Genomic DNA, 22,016 nt, shown 5'->3' with positions numbered 1-22,016 from the left:
AAGAAACGTTATTCTGTTAATGACAAACTCCACTTATTATTTTGTATGGCAAAGCCACTGTAGCAACATTAAAGGAGAAAATATTAATTTACTTTAGCCTTCAAAGATGTGGAACCCTTCCTTGTGCTACCCCATTTTTAGTCTGGATCTGGATGGTGCCACTTTACAAAGCTTTCTAACTCAATTTATTGCACGTAAAAAGGTATATGATAGAGGAAACATGCACTATGTCCCGACACCCACGTTGAGTTACAAGTACAGAACCAGGCTATTAAAATAACTGCATAAAAGGCCCACTAAGTAAACTTTCAAAGCAGTGAAGTAGGATAACGGCGAGGTGGTGCTATACTCAAGGACAAAAATACTTTAAAAAAAAAAAATAACAAAAAAAAACCGCAACCCAAACGTGAGAGGAGCGTACATGCGGAGAGATTTCCTTTCTCAGATCTCGAGAATATATTCCAGAATGTCGTTTTAACTTGACTCAACATATCGACACGTAAGATAAAGCTTTTAGAGAAACCGTTTTATTTTGCCATACAGCCGTTCCCCGCGGCGCGGAGGGGCTGGAGCTCGCCAGTCGGGGCGCTGCCGGGCGGCCGCGCCGCTCCGCTCCGCTCCGCTCCGCTCCGCGCCGGCGGAAGGGGCTGGGCTGGGCTGGGCTGCCCTCCCTGCCGCCCCGGCGGCGCGATGCTGCCGGAGGTCGCTGGAAATGGCGGAGGTTGTCCCCGAGACGTACGTACGGAGTGTGCTGCTCGCTTTCCCTGCCTTTATTTGCCTGTGCGTGCCGCAGGGGCCCGGCGGGACTTGCGGTGGGTAGAGCCGCCCCCGGGAGCGTGTGTCCGGGGCGGTGCTGCGGCTAAAGGAGGTGCCGCAGCGGAGCCGCTTCGTCTGTGTGAAACGTGCAGCTGCTGCGGCGGGTTCTGGCGGGGGGTGGCTATAAGTTCAGGTGGAAACTACTTTCCCGTAACAGCCTTTAACGTCTGAAGCTTCAGCAGGCCTGTGCCCAGCCTCTCGCAAATTTAAATATTGTTGCGAATATGTTGGAGGTAGCAGCTGAGTTTCATACCACAGACTTTTAACCCAGCAGAGGACAAGCTGACCTGGGTTCTCATATTGTCCAAGCCAGCAATAGCGTTCTTCAGAAACAATTCTCTCCCATGTTCTTTGAACTGCAATCAGTTGTTCTCTCTTTTCTTCCATAGAAGAATACAGGCCTCTCTTTTTCCCATTTTTCAAAAGCATTTTGAAGCTTGAGCCTTCAGAGTGTGCTGGGGATTTCAACATCTCCATTCTCTTATATTTGCTTGTACTGAAGCCCGAGCAGCTGTAAACCTATTTCAAAGTATTGGAAAAACTACATCAAGTCTTCACTTCGAGCACTAGGCCTTGGAGCTGGTTGGGTCAAAACATATTATTTATTTATGTAAGTAAAAGTTGCCAATCTGATCAGTGGCTTCTCTCATCAGAGAAGATGGAACTTTCTTAGCTCGTTTCCTTTTAATACATGTGCTTTCTGTCAGGGCAAAGAAGCATTCTTTCATGAAAATGGAAACACAGAACAACTGCTTATGTCTGAAATTTTATCTGTATGCTCTACTGAAGATCTACAAGTAAATAATTGCATTAACATTATTTTGTTTACAAGCAGGAAAACAAGCTAAATTTAGCAAATGATTCACTCTAAATAACTCTGGCTGCTTGTGAATTATGGTGACAACTGATGGCAACTCACAATAAGAAACATGATGTTTCTCCAAGGCCTTGTCTGAATATGTACAAGTCATAGCAATACAGATTGGGAAAAAAAAAATGCCTCTCAAGGATAAATAGGAACGTAAAATACATTAAAATAAGAAATGAAATGTCCATTTCAGTCTATATAAGTACTCCTTTGCATATTGGGTTTTTTTGGCTTTATACTAAGAAAATACAACTTTTGCACACTAAAGACAGCATATATTAAAAACCGGCTGAATTTTAACTTCAGAAAAACAAAGTTACCCTTAGTATGGGAGGTTGACATAGCTTAGATAGAATCCAATTCTCAAAAAAAATGACAATCGAATAAAGTTAAATAAGTACGATGCCAGAGATGGGCATTTACTTTTCAATGTGTATTTTGTAACGTGTACTTTACCCTCTTGCAGGAACATACATAGGCAGTAAGAAGAGCACAACTGATCACAGAGCACAGGATGGGCCTCTGTTTTCTTCTGTTAATTGTAGGGTTTTGCAGGGCACAGTACAGCCCTAATACTCTCTCTGGGAGGACGTCTATCGTACATCTCTTTGAATGGCGCTGGGCGGATATTGCTCTTGAGTGTGAACGCTATTTAGCTCCTAATGGATTTGGAGGAGTTCAGGTATGTCTGTTCCTATTAGGAGGTAGTAAAATTGCTGCATAGGTGGTAATTTCTTTTTCAGAGAAAATGTTCAATTCACCAAAGGACAGGTAGTGAGAAAGAAAAATAGAAATTGGTAATGGAAGTAGTAAATGCTGACAAATATATTCTTCAGCCATCATCATGTAAGCGCAAATTTATTTCGTTGCTCCGAAGTGTATGTTTTGCATTCTGTGCTATTACGTTTAGATGAATTAGAATTACATATCATTGGCTAAATCTTTTTTTTACTGCTGTGAAGAGTAACCGATGTTTATCTGCTTAATATTATTTAAGTCAAGGGAAGCTCTTAAAAGCTGGGTAAATATAAAATGAAACTATGAGAAAAAGGGCTCCCAAAGAAGATACCAAAGTGCTGAAGGTTTTAAATAAATAAAAGGCTGCTAATTGTGTTCACCCAAACTGGCAAGTTTCTCTCTGTAAAGCCTAGTGTCGGTGTAAGCCAGTAAGAGACCCTTCTTTGGAGGGACGTGGTGTGAGCAGGCAGAAATGAACTGAACGCAAGTTCTGGTGGCGGTGTGTCGATGTGAATCTGTTCTGCCTGAACAACAGACACGTGTTCCCGTGGAACCAGTCGTGTCATATGGGTGGGGTAGTACGGCTGGAGAGCAGTCACCTATTAGACTATTTCAGTTGGTTTGTCAGATTCCTCAGGAAATATTGGTGAGAGACGTCTGCCTGTGTCTTGTAGCCCAGGAATTTGCAAATTGACCTGAGTGAGAACTTTCTCATAATTTTCAAATAATACATCTTTTCTGTGCAACCTTTTTTCCAGGCACACAGGCCTGATTGATTGATTTTTAAACTGTGGTATATGCTTGGAAATCTTTTTAATCCATGCTGTGACAGGGTCTCAGAAAGTAAGTTTTTTCAGATGCAGACTTGCTGAGCTGGTCACAAAGGCGTGGCAGCTTTGTGGGAAATGGTGGGATCAGGTGGTCATGTCCAGAGACCTGGAGGTCGCAGCAAAAGCTTGTTGCCTGAAAAGTATCCTGGAAACAGTCTATAAAAGAAAGAGGTATTAGCTTGTCTGGAAACTGTGACACGTCTCATGTCAAGAATCTTTTATCGAAGGCCTGCATTCATGAAGATAATTAGGACACTATGTCCATGGACATAATTTTTATAGTATGTTTCTACCTGCTGAAGGTCCAGGCCTAAGTCTTCTATTTCCAGCCCACTACAGTGTAAGCAGAGGATACTGAGGATCTACGTGGGTTAGGTATTGTGAGAGCCTTCCATTAAAGGGGCCTGATTTTCTGTTTTTATGTTCTTTCTCTAACAATATTGTGCAAACAAATAAACCATTATCAGTATTCTGTTACCAGGAGACACCATCTCATTCACAGATTTCACCTCCAAATGAAAATGTTATCGTTACTGACCCTCGGCAACCATGGTGGGAAAGATACCAGCCCATCAGCTACAAACTGTGCACACGATCTGGAAATGAAACTGAATTTAGAGACATGGTGACCAGGTGCAATAATGTTGGAGTAAGTGCTTTGAAAACCTTCTGGTGTTAACAATGCAAGGTTAGACAACTGGCAATTTAGAAGGGAAGACATGGTAGCAGTGGAGTGAAGATGAGGGTTTTTTCATAGAATCATAGAATAGTTTGGGTTGAAAGGGACCTTTAAAGGTCATTTAGTCCAACCGTGCAGGGACATCTTCACTAGATAAGGTTGCTCAGAGCCCCCGTCCAACCTGACTTTGGATGTTTCCAGGGATGGGGCATCTACCACTTCCCTGGACAACCTGTTCCACTGCTACACCACCCTCATTGTAAAAAATTTCTTCCTTATATCTAGTCTAAATCTACCCAGTTTTAGTTTAAAGCCATGACACCTTGTCCTATTGCAACAGGCCCGCTAAAAAGTTTGTCCCCATCTTTCTTATAGGCTCCCTTTAAGTACTGAAAGGCTGCAGTAAGGTATTCCCGGAGCATTCTCTTCTCCAGGCTGAACAACCCCAACTCTCTTGGTTTTTCCTCATAGGAGAGGTGTTCCATCCCTCTGATAATTTTTGTGGCGATTCTCTGGACCTGCTCCAGCAGGTCCATGTCTTTCCTGTGCTGAGGGCTCCAGAGCTGCATGCGGTATGCCAGGTGGGGTCTCATCAGAGTGGAGCAGAGGGGCAGAATCACCTCCCTCGACCTGCTGGCCACACTTCTTTTGATGCAGCCCAGGATACGGTTGGCCTTCTGGGCTGCAGGTGCGCATTGCCTGCTCATGTTGAGCTTCTCATCCACCAACAACCCCAAGTCCTCCTCGTCAGGGCTGCTCTCAATCCCTTCATCCCTCAGTCCCTCCCCCAGCCTGTATTGATACCAGGGGTTGCCCTGACCCAGGTGCAGGACCTTGCACTTGCACTTGGCCTTGTTGAATTTCATGAGGTTTGCAGGGGCTCACTTCTCAAGCTTGTCCAGGTCCCTCTGAATGGCATCCTGTCCCTCAGGCATGTCAGCCACATCACACAGCTTGGTGTTGTCTGCAAACTTGCTGAGGGTGCACACAATCCAACCGTTGGTGTCATTGATGAAGACATTAAACAGTGCTGGTCCATATACGGACCCCTGAGGGGCACCACTTGTCACCGATCTCCATCTGGACATAGAGCTGTTGACTACTACCCCCTGGATGCGACCATCCTGCCAATCCCTCATCCACCAAACAGTCCACCCAACACCCATATCTCTTCAATTTAGAGAGAAGGGTATTGTGGGGGACCGTGTCAAAAGCCTTACAGAAAGTAGAGATAGACAACATCCATAGCTCCTCCCTTGTCCACTGATGTAGTCACTCCATCACAGAAAGCCACTAGATTGGTCAGGCAGGACTTGCCCTTGGTGAAACCATGCTGTCTGTCTCGAATCACATTCCTGTCCTCCATGTGCCTTAGCATAGCTTCTAGGAGGATCTGTTCCATGATCTTGCCAGGCACAAAGGTGACACTACAAGTCAGTAGTTCCCAGGGTCCTCCTTTCTACCCTTCTTGAAAATGGATGCAATGTTATTTGCCTATCTCTTGAGATGCATGTGGTATCACCAATGCTATACGTTAATAAAAGAGAAATATTTTAAATAAAATGTTGTGGGAAGCAAGCAAGCAGAAATAGGGGGATAGGGCAGGAGGTGAGAGAGAAAGAATATTAATTAGTGGTGCTGTGGGAAGTAGCTTTCTGTAATGGAAATGTGAATACTATTCTCTAGGTACATATTTATGTGGATGCAGTAATCAACCATATGTGCGGAGCTAATGCTGGTGCTGGTGACCATGCTACATGTGGAAGTTATTTCAATGCAAAGACTGAAGATTTTCCAGCTGTGCCGTATTCTGGCTGGGACTTTAATGATCATAAATGTAAATCTAGAAGTGGAGACATTGAGGATTATCATGATATAGCTCAGGTAAACCTAGAACTATAAATATATTTTTTATGTGCATCTGTTCCTGGGGTGTAGTTTCTTTGCTCCCCTTTACTGTCAGACATTTTTTGAAAACAAAATAAAAACCCTAATGGAAAACCATCCAAATTGATAATAGAGGTTAACATTGCTATCAGGAGCACCACTTCTTAAAACGATAGCTCTACTTGAGCCAATGGCTCAATTTCAGATTTAGACAAATGTGCTTGGGTACTTTATAAATACTGTTTTAAAGCTCATTAAATGTATTTAGGAATTATCTTTGTTTGCTTTGTTTTTATTAGCTTCATTTTTTGTGCTTTAAAAAAAAAGTAATAGTTGTTATCTACCTTTTATTTTGATGTGGAAATTTTCTTTTGTCTCAATTTCAGAAGAGAGTGATTAGGATTTCATAAAGAAAAATGCTAAAAACTTGAAAATCAACCCTCTGTTTAGAGATTTCTCTTCCTAGGAGTCTCTCTCTTCCTCTATATCAGATTACAAAGTCAGGACTTTACCACAGAATGAAAAATTATTTTATAAAGATAAATACCTGTCTTTCTTAAATAATGTCTTATGCCTTTCAAGTGCATTTGGTCTTTCATGAATCTAGGTTGAGGGAAGAGGTGTTTTGGAGAAATGGCAGAAGAAGGGGAGACTTTAAATGTCCCTGAATTCTTGAGCAGTTCTAAAGGAGCGTCTTTGTAGCCAATTTTTAGTACAGTTTGCAATATAGGCTGATGTACCTTGCTCTCTCCAGGCAGATGTGCATACCCATGGAAACCCATCATAAGAGTTATTAAAAAAGCATTTCAGTATATTCAGTTTACGTTTAAAGTATTCTTTTGATGAAAATTGATGCCCATCATTTTGTATTTACAGGAAACAAAGGCAAAATGGGGACAGAAAACAAGAGTTTAATGTTCTGTAAGGCCATAACAACTCAAGATTTTTAAAAGATTTACAAATACAATTTCTAGAAATCTTTCCTACACTAGAGAAGAAATGAGCGCGCCTGAAATAGTAATGAATCTGTTCCTTAATACCCTGGAGTAAAAATAATTTACCATATTTTTGCTCTATACTTGCATTAAAAAGCTGATTATAAATGTAATGATTTGACTCTGTTATAATCCTTCAGCATGTACAGCTGTGTAAGCTGGGTGAATGCAGACTTCTTAATGCTCATTCTGTGTAGATGACTGTCCAAGATAACGGCCCGAGGCAAAGATATGCATGGTGAATAATGACTAGGGAAGGTTTTATTTGGCATTGTAATGTAGGTAACAAAATTTAAAATGTATGTAGAACACTACATTTAGTTTATTAGGTGAAAAATGTTTCATTTCAGAATTTTTATATAGGTCCGAGACTGCCGCTTGGTTAGCCTTCTTGATCTGGCTCTGGAGAAGGACTACGTACGCTCAAAAGTCGCTGAGTACATGAACTACCTCATTGATATTGGTGTAGCTGGCTTCCGAATTGATGCTGCCAAGCATATGTGGCCTGGGGATGTGGAGGCGATTTTGGACAAGCTGAAAGATCTAAATACTAAATGGTTTTCTGCAGGAGCTAAACCTTTCATTTACCAGGAGGTAATCTTTATTTTTTTAAAATGTACTTTACAAACGTATTTCTTGCAGGCACAGTACAGACTCAGTCCCACACTGGAAGCGATACTTCGCTTGAGCTGGGCCCGAGCAGCTTTCAAACTCAAGATCTATAGAAATCACCATCAAGATTTAATAACCATAACTTGCAAATATCTAATCTGCCCCCAAATGGTAATTGAAATGCAAAATGCCCCAGTTGTTTTGGACCTGGAAGCAGGAAGTAGATAACCTGGAAATTCCCCATGAGATTAAATTTACTGCATCTAATTTAGTGTAAAAATTGTATTGGTTTTAAGTAGGAAGTAGGTAATCTGGAAATTCCACATGAGATTAAATTTACTGCATCTAAGTTAGTGTAAAAATTGTATTGGTTTTAAAAAGAGATTTCACTCTTTGAATTTTAAATTTTGGATAATAAATTGCAATGCAAGATATAAATAGTGATTATGGTCTGAAATTTTGTTTGTCAATGGCATAACCAGTGTTACTTGTCGTTCCAAATTTGTGTTTTACGTTTGAATAATAAATCCTAACAAGACCTAAGAAGCTGGTAATTACTGGTTTCAGTCAGGAGAAGCTAACGTTGCTAAACACATTTTATTAAATCAGTATGTTCCGTGCAAGGTCTAGGGCAAATAGTGAAATGAGGTTGCCCATGTGCTTGAAAGCAGAGGCATTGGTGACTAGACTAAAGTTGGTACAACCCAAGCCTTAGTTATGCGATAGTGATCAATAGTGGTAGGGAGTTAAAGGAGGGAGACAGAAGACAAGTTCACAGCTAGTCTGAGATAAAATGAAGAAAATATCTTTAAATACGATTTGGCAAGTAAGCCAAATCATATATGTAGCTCAAGTAGTGCCTCTTCCTTAAAACAATGTCAAGGACAATGCCTTTTACTTGTTTGTTTAAGTAGAATGAAATGCTCTATCTATCTGCCAGGTAATTGACTTGGGCGGAGAGCCGATCAAAAGCAGTGACTACTTTGGAAATGGCCGAGTGACAGAATTCAAATACGGTGCAAAGCTGGGGACAGTGATCCGCAAGTGGAACGGAGAAAAGATGGCCTACTTAAAGTAAGGATGAGGCTGATGTGATGTGACTTACCTGGGGGATACACCGGTTGGCAGAGGAGCTTCAAGTCTTTGTGCTTTTGTCTAGGAACTGGGGAGAAGGCTGGGGCTTTATGCCTTCCGACAGAGCCCTGGTCTTTGTGGATAATCATGACAACCAGCGGGGGCACGGAGCCGGTGGAGCTTCCATTCTAACCTTCTGGGACGCCAGGTAAGGGATTGCTCTTGTCTGGGTGATGCTTCTTCCTTTTGCTTGTGTGTCTATCTGGTCTCTGGCACAGTTTCCCTTTCCACGTCTCATTGCTTTTTTCTTCTGTCTAACAAACAGGCTTTATAAAATGGGAGTTGGTTTTATGCTTGCTCATCCGTATGGATTCACACGTGTGATGTCAAGTTTTCGCTGGCCAAGATATTTTGTAAATGGACGGGTAAGCTTGTGGTGCTGAAGATACGTTCCTGGTGCGTAAGGATCGGAACAAGGCCAGAGAAGCAGTCCAGTGGATTTACGTTTGTTAAGCCATTTCTCTGTCCCATGTTGGATCTATCAGGTGGAAGTTTGATGCTGCATCTAGCTTTTCTCTACCGACAGGCTCTCTGCATTGCCAGTAAGCATGTAAATTTACAATTGCAGGACGTGAATGACTGGGTTGGACCCCCAAGTAACTCGGATGGATCAACGAAGGCTGTTACAATCAATCCAGACACTACCTGTGGCAACGACTGGGTTTGTGAACATCGCTGGCGTCAAATAAAGTAGGACACTGTGGAGAAAAACCAAGTAAAAGCAGGTGCTTTTGCTTGATGTTCCTGGTGGCTTTAGAGCTCCTGCAGCCCCGATGACCGCCATTCCTTGCATTTTCAGGAATATGGTTATCTTCCGTAATGTGGTGGACGGTCAGCCTTTCTCCAACTGGTGGGACAACGGCAGCAATCAAGTAGCGTTTGGCCGTGGTAATAAAGGCTTCATCGTTTTCAATAATGATGACTGGTAAGTAAAAGAGAAATAAATTTTAATTCTCCTACTTAGCAGAGAACACGTTTGAGGTATTTGAGTTCCAGCAGATCTTTGTAACAGATGCTTCCTCTGTCTCGGTTGGCAATTTAAATTTACCATTCTCCATCCTAGCAGGAGCACTCTTCACTGTCTGAGGTTGGGCCTTGTACTGTGCTCTTGCTATTTCCCGGTTCCTGGAGCGGGCTGTATCGCTGAGGAGCATGGTCAGCCAGCAACGTCTAAGCTTACAAAAATGAGGGAACTTGGCGACTCAGGGATATGGTCCAAAAGTGGCAGTATTATTAACTGTGTTGCAATCTTGTACGGAAGAATGACATGATTTAAGAGAACAGGACTGTGTCAGATCTATAACAATTAGAAGCAGGTTAGGCTGATGAGCAGTGTGAAGGATGTAGTGGTTGAGTTCTCAGTTAACTTAGTTTTCCAAGCCTGCTGTGCTGTAAAACACAACAGTTCCTTTTTTTGACATTCTGGAAAGACCGGAGAGAAGTTTTATTAGGGCTGACAGTTTTTTAGCCTATTTTGGTGTGTTCTTCTCGTATACTGTGATGTCAGAAATAAAAAATCTGCATGAAAGTACCTTTAAGCTCCTTACAAAACAGATTACTAACAGAGGAATTTCCGAGAATTTCTAATACAATAATCTAAAAAAGCTAACTGCAGTTTGGTAGAGAAAAATGAAAATTGCATTACAGTGCAATTTGAAGTTTTGGAGTTCAAGTCCTAAAGTTCCTGGAGAGTGAGATTACCTAAGCTTTCTGTCATTGGTGGTAAATGCTTAAATACTACTACATTAATTAATCAATTTACTTCATTATTTTTCTTCATTGTAAAGGAGTAGTCCTGTGTAATGAGAACCAAATTGCTTTAAGTGCCCACAATGTAAAACAGTTCACATGAAAAATTATTTTAACTAGTGTGTGTTGACCAGCCTTATGATGTCTGAGCACAGCAAGAACCTCTGGTGTTTTTTCTAGGCTCCTCACTCAGTAGTTTTAGAGGATTGTCATTTTGTGGGAGAATAGATTCTGGCGCGTCCAGAGAAGTGCTGCAGAATAACAACTCCAGAATTACCTAATGTCTGGGAAGATCTCTAACATGCGTTGCAAAGCATTTGAGAGTCCAAATAATCCTTATTGCATTTCAATATTTTCCGAAGGTCTTTGAATGTAACTCTGCAGACTGGTCTCCCTGCTGGCACTTACTGTGATGTCATTTCTGGACAAAAGGAAGGTGACTCCTGTACAGCACTTGAAGTTCATATTGCTCCTGATGGCATGGCTAATTTCCTGATCAGTAATGAGGATGAAGACCCATTCATTGCAATTCATGTTGACGCTAAATTGTAACCAGATCTGTTGTGCACATGTTGTTTCTTCTCTTTTCTATTTTTGCTAATAGCGTACAAGGTGGTCTGATTGTCTTGGCTCTCCAGCACTGAATGAACCATGAAAAAGCAAAGTGTATTGGCTTATATTAATGAAATACCAAGTAGCTGCTACACAGAGATAGGAGCCAGTGGTGCTAGTGCAGATCTGGAAGAGGTGGTATAGGCCTGTTAGCCTTGGTAAGCACGCTTTATTCAGTTAAAGTATTAATAAAAAATGAAAGGAGAAGAATTAAATGACTTCATTTTAAATTGCACTGCTCTGTGCATAAGTGGAAATGCAATTCTCTTTATGGGGAACCTGGACTGGGAGTTGACAGCATGTCCAAAATCAAGCAAAGACACCTTTGTGCTGAAACAAGGTGCAATTCAAGTTGATGCCAAGTTATAACTCAGTTGAAAATGTGTTTCTTCCGTTGGTCTTTACATTTACTGTTACCCCAGGTGCAATTCCCTGGTGCTTGATTGTGACCTTAGTGAATAATAAATGGCAATCAAATTCAAGAGTAATGCTTTATCCCTTCATGAATTGGATTGTAACTTCATCACATCATAACAAGCAGCAATGCAGCGGTGGGTTTTATCTCAATGCAACACTCCATTTCCCGCATCACAGAAACACGGGGGAAAATAAAGGAAATAAAAAGAACCCGAACCACCACCTGGGGAAGTCAAAATGCGGCATTTCCAAGGCAGATACACGCACACAGATCTGTATGCCAGGGCAGCCACACTGTGGGCACTCAGCTACGAGCAGTGCCTACGCACACAGACAGCTTATCCCTTCCTTGGGACAAAGCAGCCCCGGGGTCTGGGTCAGCAGAGGAAGCTGGGCTGCGCCAGTCGGTTATTCCAGCCTGTGACATCCACGGATGCAGCGGGTTGCTGGTCCACAGTCAGTCTGTGCCTGTACAACTCAAAACCACAGACCTTCCGTTGTTAGCCGCGCTGGCTTGCTGCAAACGAGCGTTCCCTGTGGCTGTTCCAAAGGTGTCTGAGAAGCACGCTGTATGTGCCAGCATCGTCTGGACCTCCTGAGAGTGGCTGAAGCACGGCATCCTCTAGTCCCTGTGGTGCGTTAGGCTCGCTCATTGTGTAACAGCTCGGAGAATTACACAGACGGAGCACAGTCCCGTCGGCTTTCCCAATTTCTTCATCAGGCGTGAGGAACTGCTGAGGTAAATGCGAGAGTGCAGCCTTTGCTTTCAGTCAGAATGTCTGCTTGGCCAAAAGTCCTCGTTGCGAGCCAGTGTGGAGGGGCAAGTGGAAGAGGAATGCTGGGATTCATTACCGTTGAGGTCAAGGTGCACTTTTAAGGCTGTTTGCCTTTTGTGGCGGGAGAGAGTGTGCCCGGGTGCCGGGGGCGGCTGTTGTGCGCAAGGGCTCGGAGTGTCTGGCAAGGCCGTGCTGGTGTGGCAGGAAGGGGCCAGGCCGTGTCCCTGGCGCAGAGGCTGGCCCTGCCGCCTGTCTGCCTTGCTCGCTGTGGCCAGCGCCGCCTGGCTGAGGGCAGGGGCCTGCTGGCAAAACACAGCCCCTGGATCCGCGGTCAAGCGCCAGGAGACCCACGTGTCAGGGTGTTAATAGCCATTGCAAAGCTGTCATTTTGGGTCAGGTCAGGGAAGCCTCCTGCCCCTTTGAAATAGATTGGACACACTTGTTGTTGCAGACTGGGGGTAGCAGAGGGATGGGTTCACGTCCACGTTGTGCTCGACCCTCCCTGAGGGCTATTTTCAGGAAGTCATGACATCTCATGTAGCGCGTGATAGTGGCAGTACCCTGGCAGCTGAAAATTTACACTCAAGGTGATGGATACATCTCTGCTGTGGAAACTGGCATGATTTTTTAGGTCCTACTGCTATGACGGCTCCATTTTTTCTTGGCCTGGCTCTTTTTCTGCTTCTCTGAAACCACTGTTTACCACCCTTCCTGGGATTTGCAGTGGACCTGCTATGGCAGATACCACTGACATTTGAGAACTGTTTCTTTCCCGAGAGGAGGACAATCTCAACTTTGTACCATGTTACGAATCTCACCTCTCTGGTGTGTAGCAATAAATGTAGCCATGTTCTTATTTTAAAGATGATAATACAAGTCTAATATCGCTTCTTTAAGTGCTGTTTAAAGTGCATCTTTAAGACTGTCATCTCCCTTAAGATTTTACATTGTTTTTAAGAACCTGTCTGGGGATGGTGGAATGCTGCGTTTAATACACAGACACGCTTAACTGCCTTTTCATATCCTTCAAGCCATTGTTATGGCAGAGCACAACAATATTGATTATTTATTTGGTCAAGCTAAATAGCAGTGAGGTGGACGACTGTGTTGAGACTGCTCTGACCGTGTCAGAGTCCAATACTCTCTGACCAGCTTCTTTTAGATATTCCGCACGTGGAGGGTGTAATGTTTAATATCAAATTTACTTATTTGTAGGTAATTGAAGCTAGATACTTTTTCTGACTTAGCAGAGTGATCCAAAGCATACTGAAATCACAATACAAATGTAAGTTACTCTCAGAAAAATACAACAGTTGCAATATGCAGTCCAACCACACTATCAATGTGATCTCCATTACTGGTGTCTATAATACCCTCCCCATCGGGATGCTGGGCGTCCCCAGTCACTGGAAAGGAATATGTGGGCTGAAACCAGCTAGACACCATTGCTATCTTTGAAAATCTTTTGTTAGTTGTTTAGATTTTAGGGTCTCTGTTGTGCTGAGCCATCTGTATGCTCCTCCCCATGCTGGTCTGGCTGACCCAGGGAGACATTCACGCTTTGAATTAACTCAGGGATAAGCAGTTCCACCACCAGCTGATGCTGTCAACTGACATAGCTGTTTATCTAAAATAAAGGCCACCTTCCAGCTCCCTTTGTGTTGAGATAAAGTCATTGTTCTTTGCAACATGTGTGGACAGTCACAGCCTGCATTATTCTCTGAGCTTCATGGGCAAGTCACTCTTGCCCGTCTCCTCTGAGCCTTCTTCCTTTGAAGGGGTTTATTGGTCAGTCACGTGCAGGGAGGTCTTGTGTACGCATGGACACCGCAGCAGCATATTGGGAAAATGCTGCCATTGCAGCACGCTCTCGATCGTGTGTTCGATTGACAGGGCTGTGCTGTGGCCACCTAGGGACATATAGGAGCAGGCTTGCTTTTTTAGGTTTGCAGTGTAAAAGCTTGCTGATAAAAGGATTTCATTTCGATGTCTGGAACAAATATCCTCCGGTTCTTCACAACCAGGTTTGTGATGATTCTGGGGGATCAAACAGATTAAAACATGGGATTCCAAAACAAAGGCAAACCCTTCCAGTGTCTCATGTGCCCAAAGCTTTAACTCCCCTAAAAGTCCCCTGAAAATCAGAGGCAATTTGCCAAGCACACGATTTTTTTATCGTACTGAAAGAGATGCTGTGTTTGAAACTGCACATTAAATACCTCCTACCTGGGGGTTATACTTCAGAAAGATGCATAAATTGTCAGTGCTGGATGGGCACCTTCTGTCCTGCCCTCATGCATTTCCTCAGCATGCTAAAATACTGCAGCCTGTTCCGCTTGAGCTGCTGAATAGCCTGTCACTTGAGGATCCCAGTCCCCTTGCCAGCGGGTTGGCCATCCCTTGCATCGGGCTATCAAGGATGGGTCCTTACTCTCCTTGGCTGATAGAAGTGTATTCCAGTGGAAAACACACGTCACCAGAAACTGGATGTTGTGCATGACGTGCCATCACATCAATGGAACCCCCCCAGGGAATGGGTGATGTAAAAATTAACCTCAGGCACGTTTGGTTGCTCTCAGTAATATTGTGGAATGGGGGGAGTCTGTAATTACAAGGTGCAATCATCTCGCTGCTTCCTTGCTGTTAGCGAGTAGGCAAGGTCATTCGCAGTAATTTACTATTTCATTGTCGAATGGAAAAAAAGAGCTTTGATAAGGCCTGTGATACGAAAATGAACAGGTGGGGAAATGGGTCCTGCTTCTGTGTTTTGTCCTTGAAGACAGATTCTTGGAAAGAGGAGGATGCATGTGACATATTCAACGGTATGGCTAGTTTCAGAAAGAAGACACTAGAGGCAGTTCAGGTACAAGGTGCCCTGGGGTTTCTTTTTCTTGGAGCCGATGGTTAATTTCATGGACTTTTTAGTTTTTGCACAGATATTTGTCAGATGTCAGTGATTTTCTGGTCTTCATATTCTCTGAGTGTTGTTTTATCATTGGCATGACGTGAGATTATTCATGGAGCGTTCTTGCTCACCCCTTGGTCTTACAAGTCAGTTCCAAATGAAGACCTGAAATGATGCAATGAGCAAAAGTCAGAAGGGTTTTTTTGAAGGAGGAAATTGCAGGAAAAGCCAGAGGGGACTTGGGCAACAGCTCTGGCTTTCCAATTCAGTTTGATATCAGGCAGCTAAGACTCATCTGCAGTATCACTTTACATCTGATTTTGGGTTTCTTTCCTTGACTCAGATGAATCATTGGTCATTGAAATTGAGATGAAAGCGTATGCAGAGTCTCTGTTGGAGAGGAAAACACTTGCAGCTCTGATCACTTTCAAGCAGGTGAAGCAACAGTTTCTCTGGACGACCATGTGAAGAAAACCGGTGATAGTTTCTAGCAGGGTCAGGCAATGACACTAGAAAAAATTCAGGCATGAAAAGAGGTCAGTTTCTAGTTATGAGTGTGATTCACCTGGTGAGGACCCACGATGTGTTGTGTGATACATCTGTTTTTGACTGAGAGTGGCTGATCAGGTACCCTGGTTTGAGCTGGGACTAATCCTGACAACTAGACGCCTCTGAATGCTGGCAAACAGTCATTCTCCTCGTGCTGTTAGATTTTCAGTTGTCTTTTACCTTCCGGAGCCTGCGTTGAGGGTCAACGTGTTATGTTTTGGAATAGTTTTGATAATGTATCATTGTTTACATGATTGGCAAGAGTACAATTCTGAATTTGGATGCACTGCTTACAGACCGCTTGGTTTATGATAACGTATAATCATTGTGAAAACGTATTTTATCTTCAGCTGTTGGGCAATCTAGGAAAAAAAAAACCCCGAAGTATGATATTGAGCTAGCTAGGGAAATAATAACTGATAGCATTGATCTGTGTGAATTTTGGCAGCTGCAATCGGAACGGCGTCATCTAGAAGGAGTATAAATTGCCAGTGGAGAGACCACAGCTTTATACCGAAGGCATCATGCAAGTCCTCCTCCTCCTCGCAGCTGTCGGGTTTTGCTGGGCACAGTACAACCCCAATACTCAGGCTGGAAGGACGTCTATCGTACATCTCTTTGAATGGCGCTGGGCAGATATTGCTCTTGAGTGTGAACGCTATTTAGCTCCCAATGGATTTGGAGGAGTTCAGGTAAGTTGTTTCTTCTGAGTAGGTAGGAAAATGCTATTGTAACATTCAACGAATAAATCAAAATTCCTGAATCAGTGTATTGTGTTTTCATGGCAAGGCTTTGGTAGTGGGGGGGCTAAAGGGGTGGCTTCTGTGAGAAGATGCCAGAAGCTTCCCCTATGTCCGATAGAGCCAATGCCAGCTGGCTCCAAGATGGACCTGCTGCTGGCCAAAGCCAAGCCACTCAGTGACAGCGGTAGTACCTCTGGGATAACATATTTAAGAATGGAGAAAAAAACCCTGTGCAACTGCAGCTGAAGAGAGGCATGAGAATATCTGAGAGAAAGAATTCTGCAGACGCCAAGGCCAGTGGGGAAGGAGGGGGAGGAGGTGCTCCAGGCGCCGGAGCAGAGATTCCCCTGCAGCCCATGGTGAAGACCATGGTGAGGCAGGCTGTCCTCCTGCAGCCCATGGAGGTCCATGATGGAGGAGATACCTGCCTGCAGCCCGTGGAGGTTAATGTAGGAGTTGATATCCACCTGCAGCTCCCATGCTGGACCAGGTGGATACCCGAGGGAGGCTGTGAGTCCACAGGAAGCCCAGGCTGGAGCAGGCTTCTGGCAGGACCTGTGGCCCTGTGGAGAGAGGAGCCCACGCTGGGCCAAGTTTGCTGGCAGGACTTGTGACACGGGGGACCCACGCTGGAGCAGTTGGTTCCTGAAGAACTGCATCCCAAGGAAGGAAGTCACGGTGGAGCAGTTTGTGAAGAACTGCAGTCTGTGGGAAGGGCTCGCATTGGATAGGTTTGTGGAGGACTGTCTCCCGTGGGAGGGACTCCACGCTGAAGCAGGGGAAGAGTGTGAGGAGCCTTCCCCCTGAGGAGGAAGGAGCTGCAGAAACAACGTGTGATGAACTAACCACAACCCCTGTTCCCCATCCTCCCACGCTGCTGCGGGGGGGAGGAGGTAGAGAAACTTGGGAGTAAAGCCCAGGAAGAAGGGGTGAGGGGGAAGGTGTCTTAAGATTGGGTTTTATTGCTCATTACCCTACTCTGATTTGATTGGTAATAGATAAAACTAATTTCCCCAAGTGGGGTCTATTTTTCCCGTGACAGTAATTGCCGAGGGATCTCCCTGTCCTTATCTCGACCCACGAGCCTTTGATTGTACTTTTTCTCCTCTTGTCCAGCTGAGAAGGGGAGTAAAACAGAGTGGCTTTGGTGGGCGTCTGGCATCCAGCCAGGGTCAAGCCACCACAGCCGGAGACAGCCAACTCCAAGGAACGTTGGTGTTGTAGAGGGGGGATGGAAGTAGTAACTGCTGTTAGATGCAACCCTAGAGCCTGCTGGGCCAATGAATGATGCTGTATCTCTAGCAGAGCAGTTACAAAGGGGCTCAGTTTCCTCTGAAATGCTTCCCCTGCAAAGCTAAGTTTTCCTCTTTGCCTTGTTCTGAGGGAAGCACATAAGCATTGAGTTTTGGCTTTCCTCAGGATGTTGGTATTCCAAGTAAAAATAATTCCCTTGGCTTCAGCCCTCCCATGCACAGGTCCTGGAAAACAGGCCCACGCTGGACCTGGGCAGTCCACAGAAGCAAAAGAAAACTTCTTTCTTGTCAGTCAACAAGACAGATACCTCCCAGCCCTGAGCTTGTGCTGTGAGAGAGAGACTGGGCTGGGCACTAGCCTGCCTCTGAGGGCAGAGGTACTGAGTGCGGATTTTGCCCTTAAAAAATGTTGAAATAAAACCAACCGATTTCTTATTAAAGTACATAATTTCATCTGCAGGTTTCACCTCCAAACGAAAATATTGTCCTTACTAACCCGAACAGACCCTGGTGGGAAAGATACCAGCCTGTCAGCTACAAGCTGTGCACTCGATCAGGAAATGAAAATGAATTCAGAGATATGGTGACCAGATGCAACAATGTTGGGGTAAGTGCCTGGAAAACCTGTACCTGCTATGGCAAGAAGTGCTGTATCAGCTGAGGGAAGCTACTGCTGCTGTCCTCAAAGGAGGCATAAACTGTGAATAAGCTGAAGGGGCAAAAAAGAGCGAATTAATAGTGACGTCAAGCTCTGGTTCTGGCTAGCGCGTCACCATCATTACAAAACATACTGAAATGCACTTCTTGCTTTTCCAGGTGCGTATTTATGTGGATGCTGTTGTCAACCACATGTGTGGGGCTGCAGGTGGCTCAGGCACTCATTCTACCTGTGGAAGCTATTTTAATGCTGGGAACAGAGATTTTCCAGCTGTGCCATACTCTGGTTGGGATTTTAATGATGGCAAATGTCGAAGTGGAAGTGGAGAAATTGAAAATTATGGTGATATATATCAGGTAACTTTCACTGGCAAAAGTTTGAAATCTTTTTCCTTTTTTTTTTTTAACCTGTTGTGTAAACATTACAGTAAGGCCAAACAAAGGGAGCAGTTTCTTACAAAACGTGTGCTTAGTCACCTGACAAGTGAATTAAGTAGTGAACTTAGGTAAAGGTACTCCTGATGCAAAATATTCTAAGTACTGAGAAATCAAGAACCCTCCTCCCACATTTCACGTGGGCGTGTGTGGGAGTTTGCTCCTGAGCTGAGCCCAATAAGCTCTTTCTTACAGCTTGCAAACTCAGCTGATGTTGATAAGGAGCTCCCTTGGAAAATTGACAGCAGTGCAAGGTGGTAGCCTGGTTGAGTGACTTTCTCTTCTTGTAGATGGAACGTGTGGCAGTTCTTTCTGGAGGTTACTGCTCTTCCTTCATCCGCTTTGCAACAATACAGCAATTCCCTTTCTCATTCCCAATTCTGATGACATCTGCACAGGGAGGTGATATCCTTCACCAAGTGTCCTACCCTGAGTATTGAGATGTATAGTAAATTTTCCTATGTCTTGGTGCAGACCTTGGCATAATTCTCTTCTATGCAAATGAGATATCCAAGCAGAATTGATTTGAGGCAAACATTTCAATGAAAGGTTTTAAAAGCTGACAGAGTGGCACCGCAACATTTGTGTTTTTCATTACCCAGGTCCGGGACTGCCGCTTGGTTAGCCTTCTTGATCTGGCTCTGGAGAAGGACTACGTACGCTCGAAAGTTGCTGAGTACATGAACTACCTCATTGATATTGGTGTAGCCGGCTTCCGAATTGATGCTGCCAAGCATATGTGGCCTGGGGACGTGAAGGCATTTCTGGACAAGCTGAAAGATCTAAATACTGAATGGTTTTCTCCAGGAACAAAACCTTTCATTTACCAGGAGGTAATCTCCACGTTTTTTCCTTTATGATTGTCTTTTGGTATCCCTTTTACCTCCCTCCTTCAGTGGAACGCTGGAGACATCTTCATCCAACTTTACCCCAGAAAGAGCTATCCGTTTGTTTGCAGCAGCCCTGCAGACATAAGTAGTTTTGCTTTTTAAGAATGCCTCCACAACAGAATGTCATTCAACTTTACCTTTTTTTTCCTTTGGTCATGTTTTCACATGTGTCCGTCATGTATTAGATTGCCTTTGGGTTGACCTGCGCAGCAGAAATAAACATACCTGACTATTTTTTCTCTCAATGTAAAGCAAGAAGTAATGTTGAGGCATGTACACTGCATTTCTTATCAATGTGAGCGGAGAAGAGATGCACAGTTTTTCCTTCGTGTACCAGGTAATTGACTTGGGCGGAGAGCCGATCAAAAGCAGTGACTACTTTGGAAATGGCCGAGTGACAGAATTCAAATACGGTGCAAAGCTGGGGACAGTGATCCGCAAGTGGAACGGAGAAAAGATGGCCTACTTAAAGTAAGGATGAGGTTGATGTGATGTGACTTATCTGGGGGATACACCGGTTGGCAGAGGAGCTTCAAGTCTTTGTGCTTTTGTCTAGGAACTGGGGAGAAGGCTGGGGCTTTATGCCTTCCGACAGAGCCCTGGTCTTTGTGGATAATCATGACAACCAGCGGGGGCACGGAGCCGGTGGAGCTTCCATTCTAACCTTCTGGGACGCCAGGTAAGGGATTGCTCTTGTCTGGGTGATGCTTCTTCCTTTTGCTTGTGTGTCTATCTGGTCTCTGGCACAGTTTCCCTTTCCACGTCTCATTGCTTTTTTCTTCTGTCTAACAAACAGGCTTTATAAAATGGGAGTTGGTTTTATGCTTGCTCATCCGTATGGATTCACACGTGTGATGTCAAGTTTTCGCTGGCCAAGATATTTTGTAAATGGACGGGTAAGCTTGTGGTGCTGAAGATACGTTCCTGGTGCGTAAGGATCGGAACAAGGCCAGAGAAGCAGCCCAGTGGATTTACGTTTGTTAAGCCATTTCTCTGTCCCATGTTGGATCTATCAGGTGGAAGTTTGATGCTGCATCTAGCTTTTCTCTACCGACAGGCTCTCTGCATTGCCAGTAAGCATGTAAATTTACAATTGCAGGACGTGAATGACTGGGTTGGACCCCCAAGTAACTCGGATGGATCAACGAAGGCTGTTACAATCAATCCAGACACTACCTGTGGCAACGACTGGGTTTGTGAACATCGCTGGCGTCAAATAAAGTAGGACACTGTGGAGAAAAACCAAGTAAAAGCAGGTGCTTTTGCTTGATGTTCCTGGTGGCTTTAGAGCTCCTGCAGCCCCGATGACCGCCATTCCTTGCATTTTCAGGAATATGGTTATCTTCCGTAATGTGGTGGACGGTCAGCCTTTCTCCAACTGGTGGGACAACGGCAGCAATCAAGTAGCTTTTGGCCGTGGTAATAAAGGCTTCATCGTTTTCAATAATGATGACTGGTAAGTCAGTGGGGAGACCATGTCCCCAGAGAGAAGCATAGCATACCTCATCAGCAATACTGAAGGGAAGGGGAACATCCTCCTCTCCTGATGAGAGAGATTACCACAGCCTGAGATGGAGTCATTCAGTTGCATGCCAGGCCTAGAGAGCCAAACTGGGAGTGCAGGGAAGAAAGCAGGGATAGGATTAGAAAGGTCACACTTTTCATTGCCCTTCAAAGTAAGGGAGTGACATCAGGTTCAAATATCCTGCACCCAGTTTGAAAGATCTGTTTTGAAAACACTGGGTAAATAGAGGTCACTTCTTTTCACATAGGAATATGAACGTCTATTTGCAAACTGGACTGCCTGCTGGTACCTACTGTGATGTTATTTCTGGACAAAAGGAGGACAACAAATGTACTGGGAAGCAGGTGTATGTTTCTGGTGATGGAATGGCTAATTTCCAGATCAGTAACAGTGACGAAGATCCCTTTGTTGCAATTCACGTTGATGCCAAGTTATAACTCAGGAGAAACCTCCTTCTTCGTTTGGTCTGCACATTTATTGTTACCCCAGGTGCAATTCCCTGGTGTTCGATCACGACTGATTCTCTGTATCTAGCGAATAATAAATGGCAATCAAATTCAAGAGTAATGCTTTATCCCTTCATGAATTGGATTGTAACTTCATCACATCATAACAAGCAGCAATGCAGCGGTGGGTTTTATCTCAATGCAACACTCCATTTCCCGCATCACAGAAACACGGGGAAAAATAAAGGACATAAAAAGAACCCGAACCACCACCTGGGGAAGTCAAAATGCGGCATTTCCAAGGCAGATACACGCACACAGATCTGTATGCCAGGGCAGCCACACTGTGGGCGCTCAGCTACGAGCAGTGCCTACGCACACAGACAGCTTATCCCTTCCTTGGGACAAAGCAGCCCCGGGGTCTGGGTCAGCAGAGGAAGCTGGGCTGCGCCAGTCGGTTATTCCAGCCTGTGACATCCACGGATGCAGCGGGTTGCTGG

General features: G+C 44.3%; 2 protein-coding genes across 4 annotated transcripts; both read left to right on the top strand.

Moving 5' to 3' along the window:
* The first annotated feature begins 604 nt into the window (after nt 1-604).
* Nucleotides 605-11,419, top strand: LOC128914230 (pancreatic alpha-amylase-like). Of its 3 annotated transcripts, XM_054212975.1 has the most exons (12): nt 650-735; nt 1,206-1,426; nt 2,151-2,366; nt 3,755-3,901; nt 5,618-5,815; nt 7,177-7,407; nt 8,366-8,499; nt 8,585-8,707; nt 8,825-8,924; nt 9,128-9,249; nt 9,359-9,484; nt 10,671-11,419. In XM_054212975.1, the coding sequence occupies exons 3-12, from the start codon at nt 2,199-2,201 to the stop codon at nt 10,858-10,860; spliced, it is 1,539 nt and encodes a 512-aa protein (XP_054068950.1). In that variant the 5' UTR covers nt 650-735; nt 1,206-1,426; nt 2,151-2,198; the 3' UTR covers nt 10,861-11,419. The 3 variants fall into 3 exon arrangements, with proteins under 3 accessions (XP_054068951.1, XP_054068950.1, XP_054068952.1); XM_054212976.1 differs by lacking the exon at nt 1,206-1,426 and having other exon boundaries at nt 605-735; XM_054212977.1 differs by lacking the exon at nt 1,206-1,426 and having other exon boundaries at nt 708-812.
* A 4,633-nt stretch (nt 11,420-16,052) lies between these two features.
* On the top strand, nt 16,053-21,522 carry LOC128913815 (pancreatic alpha-amylase). The gene is made up of 10 exons (XM_054212051.1): nt 16,053-16,259; nt 18,024-18,170; nt 18,380-18,577; nt 19,258-19,488; nt 19,883-20,016; nt 20,102-20,224; nt 20,342-20,441; nt 20,645-20,766; nt 20,876-21,001; nt 21,318-21,522. Exons 1-10 carry the CDS (start codon nt 16,092-16,094, stop codon nt 21,505-21,507), a joined length of 1,539 nt encoding a protein of 512 aa, XP_054068026.1. The 5' UTR covers nt 16,053-16,091; the 3' UTR covers nt 21,508-21,522.
* Nucleotides 21,523-22,016: the final 494 nt, after the last annotated feature.

The sequence above is a fragment of the Rissa tridactyla genome, chromosome 8 (genome assembly GCF_028500815.1).
Source record: "Rissa tridactyla isolate bRisTri1 chromosome 8, bRisTri1.patW.cur.20221130, whole genome shotgun sequence".
In the NCBI taxonomy this organism is placed as follows: domain Eukaryota; kingdom Metazoa; phylum Chordata; class Aves; order Charadriiformes; family Laridae; genus Rissa; species Rissa tridactyla.
The sequence above is the reverse complement of the archived record's forward strand: the minus strand, read 5'-3'. Positions and strand labels throughout refer to the sequence as shown.

Excerpts from the sequence above, each read along its gene's own strand:
- LOC128913815 (XM_054212051.1), top strand. The coding sequence starts at position 16,092 with ATGCAAGTCCTCCTCCTCCTCGCAGCTGTCGGGTTTTGCTGGGCACAG. Across the intron at positions 19,489-19,882 it reads AACCTTTCATTTACCAGGAG|GTAATTGACTTGGGCGGAGA; the intron begins GTAATCTCCACG and ends TTCGTGTACCAG. Across the intron at positions 20,017-20,101 it reads GAAAAGATGGCCTACTTAAA|GAACTGGGGAGAAGGCTGGG; the intron begins GTAAGGATGAGG and ends GCTTTTGTCTAG.
- LOC128914230 (XM_054212976.1), top strand. The coding sequence starts at position 2,199 with ATGGGCCTCTGTTTTCTTCTGTTAATTGTAGGGTTTTGCAGGGCACAG. Across the intron at positions 7,408-8,365 it reads AACCTTTCATTTACCAGGAG|GTAATTGACTTGGGCGGAGA; the intron begins GTAATCTTTATT and ends TCTATCTGCCAG. Across the intron at positions 8,925-9,127 it reads GATATTTTGTAAATGGACGG|GACGTGAATGACTGGGTTGG; the intron begins GTAAGCTTGTGG and ends TTACAATTGCAG.